Source organism: Acinonyx jubatus, chromosome C1 (genome assembly GCF_027475565.1).
Source record: "Acinonyx jubatus isolate Ajub_Pintada_27869175 chromosome C1, VMU_Ajub_asm_v1.0, whole genome shotgun sequence".
NCBI lineage: Eukaryota > Metazoa > Chordata > Mammalia > Carnivora > Felidae > Acinonyx > Acinonyx jubatus.
This window is the reverse complement of record NC_069381.1, coordinates 157731204-157747588: the sequence shown is the minus strand read 5'-3', so window position 1 is coordinate 157747588 and position 16385 is coordinate 157731204. Positions and strand designations below refer to the sequence as shown.

The window sequence follows — 16385 nt, the reverse complement described above, 5'->3', positions numbered from 1 at the left end:
TGTTATGGGCTGAAGAACCAGCAAAACTGCCTCAAACCCTCTTGCTGCAGTCAGAGAAGAACTTGGAAAGTACTGTCCTAGGTGGATATGCATGGATAAGAAAGAATTTGCAAAAATCCAGACTTCCCAAGAGGAGATTCCAGCACACCATGGGAACAAAAAAACCCCCAAAAACAAAAAAAACAAAACAAAAAATAAGTTTGGTTTAGTGTGGACCGTAAGAGGAACTTTCACATAGCCATGATGGATAGGGCTGAACTATCCAGCAGTGGCAATCCTTTCCCTGGGGTCAAGGAAAGCAGTGAGTGTCTGGCTCACTGTGAGGGGACCAGTGGTGAGGGACCTTTATGACTGGGGCGAGGGTGGTCTGGGAAAGAGCCAGATAAGACTATCAAAGGGCATGGAAGAATGCATTTCCTGTTGGCAGTGCTCAGGAACTCAGCCCACAAGCCTCTGGGAGTGATTCACCCAAGGATCATCCCACTGGGTCCATAGGCACCCAATCACCCCAAGGGCTAAACCAACATCTCCCCTGACCCTGCAGCCAGCTGCTTGTGCACACTGGAGTGCAAACGCAACAGTAAGTCAAGTAAACACCATCAGAGAGAAACCAGAAACCTGAGCTATAGTGCCACCTTCTGAAAAATGAGAGGATTCCAGTGGGCACTGGTGAGTGGTAAGGACCAGGGAAGCTATAAAAGCTTAAGAATTCTGCCATAACAGAGAGCAAGAAGAATCTATGTAGTTGGGTGTATTTATACAAAGCCAGAGAAAACTCCAAATACAACAGCACTAACAAACAGTATACTCCATCTGAAAGCATCTAGTAAAGATCTAAAGAGATGTCAGCTACTTCACATGCAAAAGGAGCAAGCCAAACTACAAAGAACATGAAAAATCAAGGAAACACATCACCAAAATAAAATAATTATCCAATAACCATGCTCTCAAAGGTATGGAGTTTTGTGATCTACCTGATAAAATAAGAAATGAACTACAAGAAAACTCAGACAAGTCAATGTAATCAGAGGGAAAAAAAAACAAAATGAAATATTTATCCAAGGGACAGAGATCATAAAGAACCAAAATAATTCTGAAGCTGAAAAACTGAATGACTGAAATGAAAAATCCAACAGAGAGCATCTGAAGCAGAGTAAAAGCAAATGGAAGACAGAATAAGTGATTTAGAGGACAGAAATGTTGAAATAACACATCAGGAAAAAGAAAAATGAATAAAAAAGAAGAAAGCCTATGCAATCAATAGCATTCCATCAAAACAAATATTAGAATAGCTGGGGTTCAAGAAGGAGAACAGGAAAAGGGGGCAGAAAATTTATTTAAATAAATAATGGTTGAGAATCTACCAAACCTGGGGAGAGATAGGGACATCCAAGTTCATGAAGCTAAGAGGTCACCCTATTATCTCCATGCAAGAAGACTTTCTCTAAGACACATTATAATAAAACTGTTTTAAATCAAAGATAAAGGCAGAATCCTAAAAGCAGCCAGTGGGGGGAAAAGCCTGTAACCTACAGAGGAATCCCTGTTAGGCTATGAGAAGAGACTCAGCAGAAACTATAGGTCAGGAGAGAGTAGAATCAAAGTGTTGAAAGAAAAAAATTGCCAGCCAAGAATACTCTGTCTGGCAAAGTTATACCTAAGATATGAAGAAGAACTATTTTCACAGACAAAAACTGAGGGAGTTCATTACCACTAGATTTGCAATAAATGCTGAAAGGAGTTTTTCAATCTTAAAAAAGGCTAATCAGCAACATGATGACACAGGAAAATATACAACACACTGGTAAAAGTGTTATATATGCAGTTTATGTATATACAATCAGAAAACTCTAATTCTGTAATAAGTTTGTTAACCACTTAACTGTAGTAGAAAGGTTAAAGGGGAAGAATATTCAAAATAATTATAGCTACTTTGTTAATGAATAAACAATACAAAGAATAATGACATCAAAAATATGAAAGGAAAATGCAAAAGGGTGAAGCTTTTTGTGCAACTGAAGTAGGACTTCAAAATGGACTATTTTAACTTTATTTTGAAAGATCAAGAGTGCGAGCAGGGGAGGGGCAGAAAGAGAGGGGAGGGGCAGAAAGAGAGGAGAGAGAGAATCCCAAGTAGGCTCTGTGCTGTTAGTGTGGAGCCCAATGTGGGCCTTGAACCCACAAACTGTGAGATCATGACTTGAACTGAAATCAAGAGTCAGGCACTTCACCAAATGAGCCACTAGGCATCCCTAAAATGGACTGTTTTATCTATGAGATTTTGTTTTTTAAATGTTTATTTTATTTTTGAGAGAGAGCACAAGCAGGGGAGGGGCACAGAGAGGGGGACAGAGGATCTGAAGCAGCCTTTGCACTGGCAGCATTGAGCTGGATATAGGGCTTGAACTCAGGAACTACCTGAGCTGAAGTCCAACACTCAAGTGACTGAGCCAACCAGATGCTCCTATCTATGAGACATTTTATGTAAGCCTCATGGTAACCACAAATAAAAACCTAGAACAGATTCACAAAAGATTCAGAAAGGGGAAAAAGAACATTATCACTGTGAAAAGTCACCAACAAAGGTAGGCAGAAACAGAGGGGAAAAAAAAAATGGAAATACAAAACTGGAAACCAATTAATAAGATGGCATTAGTAAGTCCTTACATATCAGTAATAACTGTAAATATAAATGGGTTGAATTCACTAACAAAAGGCACAGAGTAGCTGGAGGGATTAAAAAAAAAACAACCCAACTATATGCTGCCTACTAGAGACTCACTTCAGTTTGAAGGACAAACTTGAAGCTCAAAGTTGCAGGATAAAAGTCAGTATACAGAATCAGCTGCGTTTCTATACACTAACGGTGAAACATATAAATAAACCCACTTACAATAGCATCAAAAACAATAAAATATGTAAGGAATAAATTTAACCAAGGAAGTGAAAGATCTGTACAATGAAAACTACAAGACCTTGATGAAAGAAAGTGAAAGATTCAAACAAACAGAAATCCCATGCTCATAGATCAAAAGAATTAACGTTGTTTAAATGTCCATACTCCCCAAAGCCATCTACAGCTTCAACACAATCTCTATCAAAACTCCAATGGCCTTTTTCAAGACCTAGAAAAACCAATCCTAAAATTTGAAACCCCAACTAGCCACAGCAATCCAGAAAAGAAAGAAACCAGAGGAATCTCATTTCTTTACTTCAAATTATACTGCAAAGCTATAGTTAAAATAGTAGGATACTGACATTAAAAAAAAAAAAAAGGACACACAGGCCAATGGAACAGAATGAAGAGCCCAGACATAAATCCCTACATGCAGAGTTAACTATTATTTGACAAGGGAGCCAAGAACACTCAATCAGAAAAGAACTTCAACAAATGGTGTTGGGAAAGGTGGATAATCACATGTAGAAAAATGAAATTGAACACTTATAGCACTTACAAAAATTAACTCAAAATGGATTAAAGACTTAAACGTAAGGTCTGATACTGTAAAACTCCTAGAAAAAAACAAAGGGAAGAAGCTCCTTCATATTGGTCTGTGCAATGATATTTTGGATATGACCCCAAAAGCACAAGCAACAGAACCAAAAATCAACAAGTAGGACTGCATCAAACAAAAAGGCAATCTATGGAATGGGAGACAACATTTGCAAATCATTTATCCAATAAGAAGTTAATATCCAAAATATATAAAGAACTCCTACAACTCAATGACAAAACCCCAAATGATCCAATTAAAAAATAGGCATAGGAAATAGACATTTTTCCAAAGAAGACATATATATGGCCAACAGGTCATGAAAACGTGTTCAACATCACTAATCATTAGGGAAAATCAAATCAAACCACAATGAGATACCACTTCATACCTATTAGAATGGCTAACATTGAGAAGATGAGATACGTGTTGGTGAGGACGTGAGGATAAAGAAACCCTTGTATAACTGTTGGAATGTAAACTGGTGTAGCTACAATGGGAAAAAAGTAGGGAGGCTCCTCAAAAAAATTAAAAATAGAACTACCGTTTATGATCCAACAATTCGACTTCTGGATATATATCCAAAGGAAATGAAAAAAAGGATTTTGAAGAGATATATGCACTTCTATGTTTACTGCAGCACTGTTCCAATAGCCAAGATATGGAAACAACCTTAATTGTCCTTCAACAGATGAATGGATGCAGAAGTTATGGTACACACACACACAGCAATATTATTCAGCCACGAGAAAGAAGAAAATCCTGCCATTTGTAACAACATGGATGGACACTTGAAGGCATTAATACTAAGTGAGGTGAGTCAGACACAAAGACGAATACTGTATGATATTCCTTATAGGCAGAATCTTTTTAAAAAGCCAAACTCAAAAGCAGAGAGTAGATTGGTGGTTATCAGAGGCTGGGGGGGTGAGATACTTGGGGATATACTACTTAAGGGTACAAACTTGGGAGATGTAATGCACAGCACAGTGATTATAGGCAGTACCATATTATAAGTTTCAAAGTTGCTAAGCGATTAGATCTTAATTGTTTCCACCACACACACACAAAAAATGTAATTATGTGACATGAAAGAGCTATTAGCTAACACTTTTTCATGCTAAATAGCTGTTTATATAAGTATATAAAATAAACACGTTGGACACCTTACACAATCTTCTATCTTAACTATGCCTAAAAATTAAAAAACAAAAAACAAAAAACTACTCAATTGACTTTAAGAGAAAAGGCCCAGCACTGCCCTTAGGTGCCTCATTTTAGAGGGTATCTTCAAAATCTATGCCTACACCCTCCTATAGCTGTGCCCCTGCAGGGCCAATAGGATATCCCCACCTCAAGCCCATCTTATTCCTTTATAAGATCATGTTCAAGGTAGCTGGGACTCAAATTTTCTCCCTGAACAGCTCAGCTTCCAGAGCCTGCATGAGCTTCTTCAACCAGGTCCGTCTTCGATAAAATGCACCTATTAATCTAAAGGGTAGTCAAGAAGTGCCTGTGGTTTTCCAGTGGTTCAAAATTTAGGCATGTGGGCTGCAGAATTCACAAGAGTTCCTTGGAGGCTCATCATTCACAGAACAGGTGGAAGAGAAGGAGAGGAATGGGCTGTGGGCTGGTTCTCCTCTGGCTGCTACATTTTGAGGTGGAATTCTGAAAATTCTAAAATCCAAGCTATATGTACATGCTATGAACATAATTTAATAGCTTGTTTTTATAACAGTGAAATCTTCTGACCTACTGCTTCAAGGCCTGTAAATGTTAGGGGGAGGGCCTACAGAGGAGAAAAGTAGTGACTGCTAAATGGGTTTTAGGTACAGTCCTTGCTAACAGAGATGCCATAAGGGATGTCATACGATGGCTCAGCTGTAAAGTCACAGCTACTGCCATCATCCTCAGCCAGTGGAAACTTACTTTGTAGGTTCCCAGAAGCCAGAAAACTAATCTTAATTCCTCTCTCTTACAGAGTTTTTTGTTTTTTTTTTTTTTAATATAGTCTTCTAAACATGTAGCTAGTACATAGGCTTATCTGGATAAAAAACTGACTTGTTGATTGGCTAAGATCATAAAGGCAGTGTAGTGTGGTGCTTAAGAACACAGCTCTCAATCAGACTGTTTAGGTTTGGTTCGTAGATTGTGAATCACTTAATGTCCCGAAGCCCAGTGATATTCTGGACCTGGCTTGTACCAGCTGAAGGAGAACCCCGTTATATGCGCATGTTCCCAATTCCATATTCAGTGATATCACATTGGTAGTTTGCTATTTATTGGCCGTGATGGGGGCATTTGTACCATTGGAAACTGGCTATAAATCAGGCCCACAGAAATTGGTTCAAATTAGTTTGTTTTTGTATATTAGTAATCATAATAGTTCCCACATTATAGGAAGCTAGGATAAATAAGAGTATGTGTCATATATAATCATTTAGCAAATGCTCAATAAATGCTACCAGTTATTAATAAATACATGGTCAGAATGCACAATAGCCAGTTCTTTGTAAAGCAGAGGAAACTTTGGAAACAAGAAATATACAGTTCCATTAAGTATGAAGAGTTAGTGGAAGATCTTTTGAGTGTTTCTTCCCCATTCTTTTTCTTTGAAACTTACTGCATTCTGGTTTTGCGGTCTCTTTCAGTAGAGGAAGCAAGGGGAGGGGAGAAGGATTAGAAGGGAATCCTAACGGGTCAATCCAGAAAGCCTTGTGTGGTAAAGCAGAGACCTCTGAACTTGTACAAGCTTGTTTTTAAGCTCTAACAGCCAAGAGATAAAGCGTATAAACTTGTAAGTGCTACTGAAGAGCAGTTATTGAACCTGTTAAAGGTTATTTACTCATCACGTACCATAATAGCAATGCCTCATATTTGTATCTTTTTTTTTTTTTGTATAATTCTTCATTTTCACACGGATTCTGGTTTAATTCTATAACAGCCCTGTGAAGCAGCAGATGTAAATAAGCTTAGAGAGGTGAAACCATGTGCTCAAAGTTATGGTTAACCGAGTTTCAACACAAGCTGACTATAAGTCCAAGACTCTTTATACTAGAAATACAAATCTCAGAACCACCATGTTTTGAACGAGTTTACCAACCAAACATTAGAATTTTGTGGTCAACTGTTTCCTCTCAGTGGATATAGTTCCAACATCCTGATAATGTTATAGCCTTTTGGGGGGCTTTTGATCTCTGTGGATCTATTATTCCAGTTATTCTCTTGTTACACTATTATTACTATGGCATTCATTTTACAATATTTAGGATGAAGGTCTAGAGAGATGAGGAACAACAAACGCCAGGGGCAGTCTTCTATGAATCACACTGTTCTTCTTATCTAATTTTTTTTAATGTGTATTTTGTGTGAGAGAGTACACAAGAGTGCGAGGGGCAGAGAGAGAGAGAGAGAGAGAGAGAGAGAGGGAGAAAGAGAATCCCAAGCAGCCTCCACGCTGTCAGCACAGAGCCTGATGTGGGGCTCAATCTCATGATCTGAGATCACAACCTATGCTGAAATCAAGAGTCAGACCTTTAACCAACTGAGCCACCCAGGCACCCTTCCTTGTCTGATTTTCAACACAAAATACAAAAGTCCTTTTTCCCAATTGATACCACCTCTATTCAAGTAACTCCTAAGTTTCAGGAGAGCTGATGGAAGAGGACAGGTCCTTCACAGCCATCTAACAACCCTCCATGTACTGACAGATCATGACTGTATCAAACATTATTGGGAATGAAGCCCATTAGGAAGGACCTAGTCATTTTGCCAAGTTTCTTGCTCAATTGGTACTCATTAACATGTCAAGTTTTGACTTATTTCAAAACCACATTTTGGATACAATGAGATAGCAGAGATCTGCCAATCCAGATGTGAGTTAGATAAAAGCTATTAGTGCAGGACTCATCTTAGGGCTTCCTCTAAGCCTGACAGCCATACACAGGTCATCAAGGACTGAAGCTCCTCCTTCTAGTAATTATCTTCCTACAGCAAACACAAGTTATTTTCAAAGGGACTGACTGTAGGGAAGAAGGAATGGAACTGTGTAAGTTAAAAAAAATTTTTTTTAATGTTTATTTTTGAGACAGAGAGCATGAGCAGGGGAAGGGCAGAGAGAGAGGGAGACACAGAATCTGAAGCAGGCCCCAGGCTCTGAGCTGTCAGCACAGAGCCTGATGCGGGGCTCGAACCCATGAACCATGAGATCATGACCTGAGCTGAAGTCGGACGCTTAACCGACTGAGCCACCAGGCGCCCGGAACTGTAAGTTTTAAAAGTTGAAGAACTTCTCCCCAGAATTTTGTGTAAGTGACTGATTCCAGTTCTGCTACCATGTAGTTGGGTAGTCATGAATTTTTTTCTCAATGATTTGTAAAAGAGGTTCCACCTCCTTTTTTTCGGTCTCCAGATATCACAACCTATGTTATACGTAAGTAACATAAGAGCAACAGCTGAGTACAGGCTGGAAATTCAGAGTGGGTCATTGTTTTCCTATTTTCATAATTTATAAACCACAGAGTTTAATAAAACATTCCTGGGAAAAGTATCACTGATTAAGGGTAATTAATATCCCTCAGTTCACTGCCATTCCTAAACATCTGAGAGTTAAATTATGATGTCTTAGAATAAAAAAATTTTTCTTGGACACCAAACCACTTAACCCTCAGAAGATGCATTCTTATTACGCTGCACAGATGGCTACACAAATGGTCTCTTTACATTTTTGTATCCTTAAGAAAAAGAGAAAAGTTCCTTATTTGTGTGGGGCTTTATAATTTACAAGTTTTCACATACACAGTATCTCCTGTAATCTTCACAGAAAGTGAACATTTTCCTCATTTAACCCAGACGAATAGTGACCCTTGTCCCGGGTTACATTACGGGTGGTATCAGGAATAGAACTTGGGTCTTCTGAGCCCAGTGTTCTTTTCCTCATACACCAGCCACACTTAAGCAGAAGAGATTTTGTTCCAAACCATTTCCGTTACTTTGTTCAGAAAAAAATGTTTTTTAATCTAGCATAAAAATTCACGAAAGATAACATTCCTCGCCATCAAAGCCTTACCGGTGCTATACCTGATTTCTGAAGTCACCAGAGGCAGGTCTCTGCATGTTCGGCACCAGGCGGGTGTGTTCTACACCCCACACAATCACTGCCTCACAGTTTTCTGGCCAAATCAAGCACATTAAAAAACAGGCATGATAATACATTACCAGACACCTGAATAAATGACCTCACAAAGTGAAACAGACCTTTCTGAAAGCTTACCTGAGTGCAAGCTGTTCCATCCTCTGAATGGGAACTAGTAATGGAATATTAAGAAGCCAAAACCGAGATTCCTGCTATGAAACTAACAACACAAAATACTGTAATTTTAGAAAAGTCTGTAAAAGATAGCTGATTGGCTATGTTGAAACTATCAGTGGTTAGGAACTATATACTGAAAACTTAAATACCTGAAATCCATTTGAACTTTAAGAAGTTGTGACCATGGCAGGCAGAAAGAATCTGTACACCTAAAATCCAACTAAAGCTCCAAGAGCGTCAGCCTATTGAGAAAAGTACTGCAATGTGATGACTATTCAAAGTCTTCTGGTTGGCATTCTGAGTTAGGATTGTAGCATCTTTTTCTAAAACAGGTTTGTTATATGTGAAAAGGATTTAAAAAATTTAACATACTAAGTTACCTTTTGGGGGCAGTAAGATTAAAGAGACTGGTTAATGTTCTTTACTGTAATCTTTGAATTCAAAAAAAATATTGAACATGGGTGTTTTTTTATTAAACATGGGTTGTCTCTGGGGCAACTTTCAAATTCTTTGGTAGCACTAGAAGCCCCCAGAATCTGTAAACCAGATCTTTAAGTAAATAACTGACCAGCACTAGAAGAGTCCCAGGTATTTTTCCCAAACCCGTAAGATCTTTCTTTAGTTGCTTAGCAATTGGCAAGATGATAGCAGGAAAGCAAGAATTCCTTTTTTGCTTCTTTGTAGCTTGGGGAAAAAAATCTGAATGTAAATCTCATCACTAAATCATCAAATGAGGCAAAGCCAATAGCTTTTTATCCTAGACTTATGCCCAAGATTCAGGCATGACACTACCACCTTGGATGCTACATCATGTTTGGAACAACTCAGTTCCCACAACCATTGAGCAGCTGGAGCTGTAACCAGTGATCCATCCTCTCTGATATACACCTAATTGCAGAGCTTTTCCTATTTAGAAAATAACACAATACCAATGTTGAAATACCAGGATTGTGGAAAAGATTTAAAAATGCATTGCTCAAGGGCGCCTGGATGGCTCAGTTGGTTGAGTGTCCAACTTTGGCTCAGGTCAAGATTTCACGGTTCGTGAGTCTGAGCCCCACATCAGGCTCCCTGCCGCTGTCGGCACAATGCCTGCTTCAGATCCTCTGTCCCTCTCTCTCTGCCCTTCCTCTGCCCATTCTCACTCTCACTCAAAAATAAACAAACATAAAACAAAAAAGAATTTCTAAAATTGCACTGCCCAAGAGAATGGAAAGATGAAAAATCACATGCTTTACACCAGATTTTCTTTCATTCCTTCAAGCCCTTCTTTTCCATATGGTTTAAGAGGTAGAGATTAGTCTATTCAGTACTAGTACAAAACAGAATGAATCAACATTCTTACAATACTGAAAGAGTAGGATCACTCCTAATACTACTTTCCTTTAGCTTCTTCCCCTTAAATTTTAAGTCATCCACTCCTTCAAGATGCAGTATGTCAGCATTACTGCAACAATATTTTATATCTAGAGATTTTCTAAACTTTGTAGGGAATGGGATCTATAAACACGAAGATAGATTCTACCAATGAATTTTTGTGTTTCTTTTTTTGCTTAAATTATACCAAAAATTACTTCTGAGACTTATTCTAAGTTAATTATTGTCTGCAAAACTGATTATTCTTCCAACACAAACAGGGATAACCCTTTAACATAATCTTTAACATCTCATTCAAAAGATAATAACCATACAATAAACAAAATAAGAAACTAGCGAGAAAGCTATGGCTTGTTTCCCACTCAGAAAAAAGTATAACTGATCACAAATAAGGTCTAATTTCCATAACTGGATATTTTTGAAAAATTTAAGGTTTTCATTTGTAAAAGAGTAAAGAGCTGTGCTCTACTCTTCTAGTCAGCTTGATCTGTCAGAAGATTCTACATCAATATTGACAGTCTTAGTACTTACTTTTTTCCTGTCATACAATCAACCTCAAAAGGCCGTTCCTCCCATTAAATTCCTGTATTCCTAAAAATGTAGACTAAAGTTAAATGGGCAAAGGTCTCCATTGCATTTTTGCGGGGAGAGGGAGAGAAGGTATTCCTCAAAAGCACAATCTCTCGTGCTAATAAGTATTTTACTTACCAACTTTATTCTTTCGCAACTGAACACATCAACTGGAGCTCAAAGAGCATCTGATTTGCCACATCTTGTGACTTCCAACGCTAGTCATAATGATGTTTTCCCTTTTTCTAGTCCTTTTTACAAACTGATGGCAAAAAACATAATAACTATTACAGTGACTACATGAATTTCTCTATACAAAGACAGTGTTATCCTGCTGAAATTGAACTTCTGACTCAAAGACACTGCTACCATGAGCTAACATGAGATGTTTGCCTACTAATATAAAAAAAACAACAACTTATCTTTGGTATGCTATAGGCAATTTTAGGGTGTTAATTTGTGAAAACTGAATATATTAAAATGGAGAACTGCCTGAAGTAATTACAATTAATAATTTTAGAGCTGGAAGGAAATTTAAAAATCATCTAATCTAAGCTTTATTCCCAGATAAAAAGAATGAGATATAAACAGACGGAAAGACTTGGCTAAAATCACACTTCTCATGAGTGCCAGAGCTAGAACTAGAGTTAAGTCCAGTATTCCTAGTTGATCATTTCTTACACTATATGATACTCATAGTTCAGAAATTTTATTACTGTATTTGGAAATTTATCTTCCAACAGATTTTAGTTAGAATTATAAAACCAAAACAAAAATGTTCAGATTCTGCTATCTACTCTCCCTTCCTAGTTCATGTTCTGATGAATAAACAACAGGTAAACTTTAGAAAGACAAGAGGTCAGGATTAAGGAAATGGACAATTTAAAGTGGATAAAATAAAGATCTGATCATAATGCTTTCCTCTAATCCTGAAATTGTTTGATTTCAACACTAATTCTTAGATATTTGTCACTTATCTTTCAGACTTATTACACAAGGTTGTGTGGTAACAGATTTCAAGATGTGGAGTTGATACAATGACAACGTCATTTGAACACTTTTCCTTTACGGCTACTACTGCAACCATGAAATCAGTTTCTCTCAAAGGAGGTTTTAGTCTCAGAAAGCTCACATACATAGCAATCTCAATCAGTGAAAATAAGAGGCAGCTTTCTGTTTATTCTTTAGACTAAATAGATCTCAGATGGAAAGTAGGGGAGTAATGCAAAAGTTAACCTAGGAGAAATGTTTTAACTGACAGGTTATTTAAACATCAGTCCAATTCATTAAGAGATCTACAGTATAATGTATGGAATATTTAAGACACCAAACTGTGGGGCGCCTGGGTGGCTCAGTCAGTTAAGTGTCCGACTTCAGCTCAGGTCATGATCTCGCAGTCTGTGAGTTCAAGCCCCACGTTGGGCTCTGTGCTGACAGCTTAGAGCCTGCTTCAGATTCGGTCTCCTTCTCACTCTGCCTCTCCCCCTGCCCATGCTCTGTCTCTCTCTCAAAAAAAAAAAAAAAAAAAAAAAAAAAATTAAGACATAAAACTACGAGATTTGAGGTGACTGCTTACAAGAGCTTAAAGAAAGATATGGGGAAAAAAAGACACTTTATAAAAGAGATGGAAAAGTTAAAACTGCAAGGCTAAGTGAAAATAAAAATCTGAAAAGTTAAAGCATATTTGTTTTTATTTATAGATAGCTATCACATGAATTATAAAGAAGAAAAAGAACATCAGAATGGAACTTGGGCAGATGTATGCATGCTTTGGCTAAGAATAAACAACGTTCTTACATATTATGGTTAGTGAGAACATTATCAGTAGAACAGGGAATTGTGATTATTTAAAAATATGCAGAACTTATTTAATCTGTACTTTAGAAATAACCTGCATACAGTGTTATAAGTTGAAAAGAATTCAAAAGAATAACTAATACCAAATATACACCTGTGTATAAGAATTCAGAAAAGGCTACAATCTGTAAAGTCAATCGGCTGTATTAAAAATGACACAAATCCAAAACAAGATGCATGTTATATAAAAGGGACATTTTTGTAAGACTGTAAGATTTGCTTGCTGCATTAAATCCATGGTTTAATCCACGAAATCTCCTTTTAATTAACATTTAGATAGAAACATGCAAATAGCTTAGGTTCTACTTAGAGTCTTCCCCAAATCCACTAAGGCTACAATATCACCCTGTCAGGAGCTAAGCAGGTATTCGGGTAGCTGCTTCCTCCTCTGCATCAGCTCGGTTTGCATTAATTTCTGCAAGTGTTCGGCCAAACCGTGCCCATTCATCATTTCGGGGGACAGCAATCTGCTGTTAAAAGAAAAACAATGTTTTTTCAATGTACGCTGAAATAAAAGATCATCTTACCCAGTATTTCAGTTTGTTTTCAAATAATTTCTCCATTAAAAAGTAATAATTGACCTAAATGGTCTTTCCATAATTACAGGGACTATAACAACGCTTTACAATACATTTCAAAACAAACGATGATGTTTGTGAAGTGTGTTGTGACAGCCTCAGAAATGATTTTGCTGTTACCACCATCAGTGCAAGAGAAAATAACAATGACGCTCTGTAAATATAACTCCCATGCACTATCTCATGGATTTTGCTGGTGGGGAGGAATTCCTTAACAGTTTTTACTTCGTGCACTATTCCTAATAGGAAATAGTTTTTGAAGCATGCTTCAAAGGGGTTTCTTATAAGTATTTATTTTTGCTTGGAGCATAAGATAACCTTTTTAGATATCTTAATCCCTTCATTAGAAGGTACGTTACCTCTTAACACTTTAGTGATGTACAAACAGCAAAAGGGGAAAAAATGCTTCCCTGAAGCATCCAAGGACCAAAACTTTTTGATAACTGTCATCATAATATTGGAGGAATTCAGATACTGCCATATGAGGACACAAACCACTCAGGGTGGCAAATGAATGTGCCTGTTTCTTAACCTACCATATTAGATTGGATAGTGATATCCAATATGGTGCTACCAGACACATGTGGCAATTAAGTTAAATTACTTAAAATGAAATAACATTTAAAATTCAGTTCTTTAGTTGTACCAGTCACATTTTAAGTGTTCAATAGCCATATGTGGTTAGTAACTACTACATTGGTGCTGAAAGACAGGAATTCCATCGGTGTGGACAGTTCAATTGGTTATTCTAAATGCTTCAATCTACCTCCCCCCAGATCCAATTGCTAGAAACTGTAGGGTGTCCAGAGGGGTGGTGAATCATAAAGGCAGAGCAAAAGCAAGAGTGACTAAGGCACTAGTCAGGACTAACAAGAAGGAAATCACCCTGGACATTGCGGATGGCCAACCCAAGTACTAAAGATGAGAGAGATGCAACTCATCCTACTGGATTCAATGATAATGGCTTTGCAACAAGGTTCACGTTACACACAGTCATCAAATAACTCTCAAAAGAGTAATACTACTTTTTAAAAATATTTATCTTGAGAGAGAGTGTACACATGCACAAGCAGGGGAAGGGCAGAGAGAGGGGGAGAGAGAGAATCCCACGCAGGCTCTGTGCTGTTAGTGCAGAGCCCAGTGCAGGGGCTCTATGTTACAACTGTGAGATCATGACCTGAGCCAAATTCAAGAGCTGGATGCTTAACTGACAGAGCCACCCAGGTACCCCTCAAAAGGTATTTTACTACCTGGCCCAAACAAATCTACAAATACAGAAAAATAAGAACTTAATTCTGGAAAGCCCCCACGTCTATAAACTCAACTTTGACTCCAAATTTCTGCTTCTTCCTGAAGAATTTCTAATTTCTAGTGATTTATGCCTCAAGAAACAAGGTACTTCCAATGTATGATATTATCCTCAAAATCTGTTGCATGGGGACACAGAACGTCTAGTTTAGGAAAATTAATTCCAAGAGTTGCTTCTGTGGTGGAAAAAGTTTCATCTTTACAACCATATAGTTTATACAATTCATGAACCTTGAACACTAGTTTTAGCCACAAAGATACCATAACTACAATGCCCTGAAAGCTAAACAGATGTATCAAAATTACAGGCAGTGAGCCCCATACCTCTCCCACGTCATATATGACAATCTGTCCTTCAGAATCACCCACAGCAATCTCTCTTCCAGAATGAGTCCATCTTACACGATTAAGAGCAGGATTACCCTCCACAGAAATGCTGGCAGTTGGCACCTAAAGTCATTTAAAATATAGTGCAGTGTTAAAAGTTTCATCAAGATTTCTATAAACATGTAAAGCAGTAACTCTTCTTTCTTTCAATCTGGCTACATTTTTTAAAACAAAGATGAAAATAGATAAAGAATTTTCCCAACTTTCTTCCTATGTGGTAATACTTTATGAATGACATTATAGTCAATCCTTGAAAATGGTTTGGGAAAATAACTGAAGTTCTTATATAAGAAATTCTCACATGACTGGATACATTATTTTGAAAGATCTTTTGTTTATTAAAGGATTCTTTGTTGTTATTTTAACTTTTTTAAGAAATCAAGCTGTTTGAAAACAGACGGCCAAAACCCCATTTTAAAGAAATTTCAAAAGCCCTCATAAACAGATTACGGTTCAATTTTAGAGGACAGAAATTACTTTTGTAGGTTGCAACTCTGTCAGCTGAAACCCGTGATTTGATCCACAGTTCCTAGAAACAGCTTATACTGAAGGTGCAGTATGGGTCTTTCCAAAGCTCTTGTTTCCATGAGCTCTCTGGAGCGAGTAGGAAGATAGCACCAACACAGTGGTACCAGCCCCTTGGACTCTGTACCTCTCCTATGCTGAGGAAAGAGAGATTTATTTGCCACACACGGAACAAACATTTAATGTTTGGCTCAGACTGGAGACACAATAAAATTTCTGAAATCTGATTAAAAATAATCCTTTTAATTGACACTAGTCATCCCCACGTGATTAATTTAACTCCTAGAATGCCAAAACTGTTATAGAGAAAAATTATAATTTAGATATATTCTTTGAGGTAATGATTATAGGAAAGATCCAAATTTAAGCATTACCACAAATCTCAAACACCAAACCCAAAGTAAAAAAATACAATTACTTAGTATACCATTCTAGGTAACTACAAATGTAATAGTAAGCCCAACCATCTAGTCAGGGCTTAACAACTTTTCCTAGGAGTATCTGAATGTTCCTCCTCAAACTACTAGACCAGTAGTTAGGACAGTTAAGTATTCCTACATTTCCAATACATAACTTCATTGCCCTGTATAACCAACTATTTTATTTCAAGGAATTTGGACAGCTGCCACTAGACATATGAAGAAATGTGGAATGCGGGGGGAAGGCACCAGGAGACTTTCCCCTCAATAACTGCTTCTGACAGAACTGTAAAATATTACTTCTTACCACCACGTAGCAATAGAGAACTCAAGGAACATCTCTAAGTTGGTAAAAATACACATAGCTAATATAAGTAATAGCTACAGTTAAATTTCATTGACAGTAAATGATTTTAGCATAGTAATTAGGCAATTTGGTGATTTCTGTATTCGTTTTATAGTAACAGTAACAACCTGTTTTCAGTTCTTTATGGAACAAGTCATCAAAATACATTCTTTCATTCAAGTAAGTCAGGCTAAGACCAATGTTTACGGATGA

The 16385-nt window shown here is 37.4% G+C and overlaps 1 protein-coding gene across 7 annotated transcripts in view; it reads right to left on the bottom strand.

Annotated features, from left to right (window-relative positions):
• Positions 1–12425: 12425 nt before the first annotated feature.
• The window catches only part of DYNC1I2 (dynein cytoplasmic 1 intermediate chain 2), a 57805-nt gene continuing 53845 nt past the window's right edge, over positions 12426–16385 (bottom strand). For 5 of the 7 annotated variants that reach the window (XM_053215274.1, XM_053215277.1, XM_015086197.3 and 2 more), the window contains 2 exons: positions 14820–14945; positions 12426–13079 (listed from right to left, as the gene is read on the bottom strand). In XM_053215274.1, coding sequence (XP_053071249.1) covers positions 12966–13079; positions 14820–14945 — 240 coding nt within the window. In that variant the 3' untranslated portion in view covers positions 12426–12965. The remainder of the gene's footprint in view (positions 13080–14819; positions 14946–16385) is intronic. The other 2 variants (XM_053215276.1, XM_053215278.1) reach the window with 1 other exon arrangement.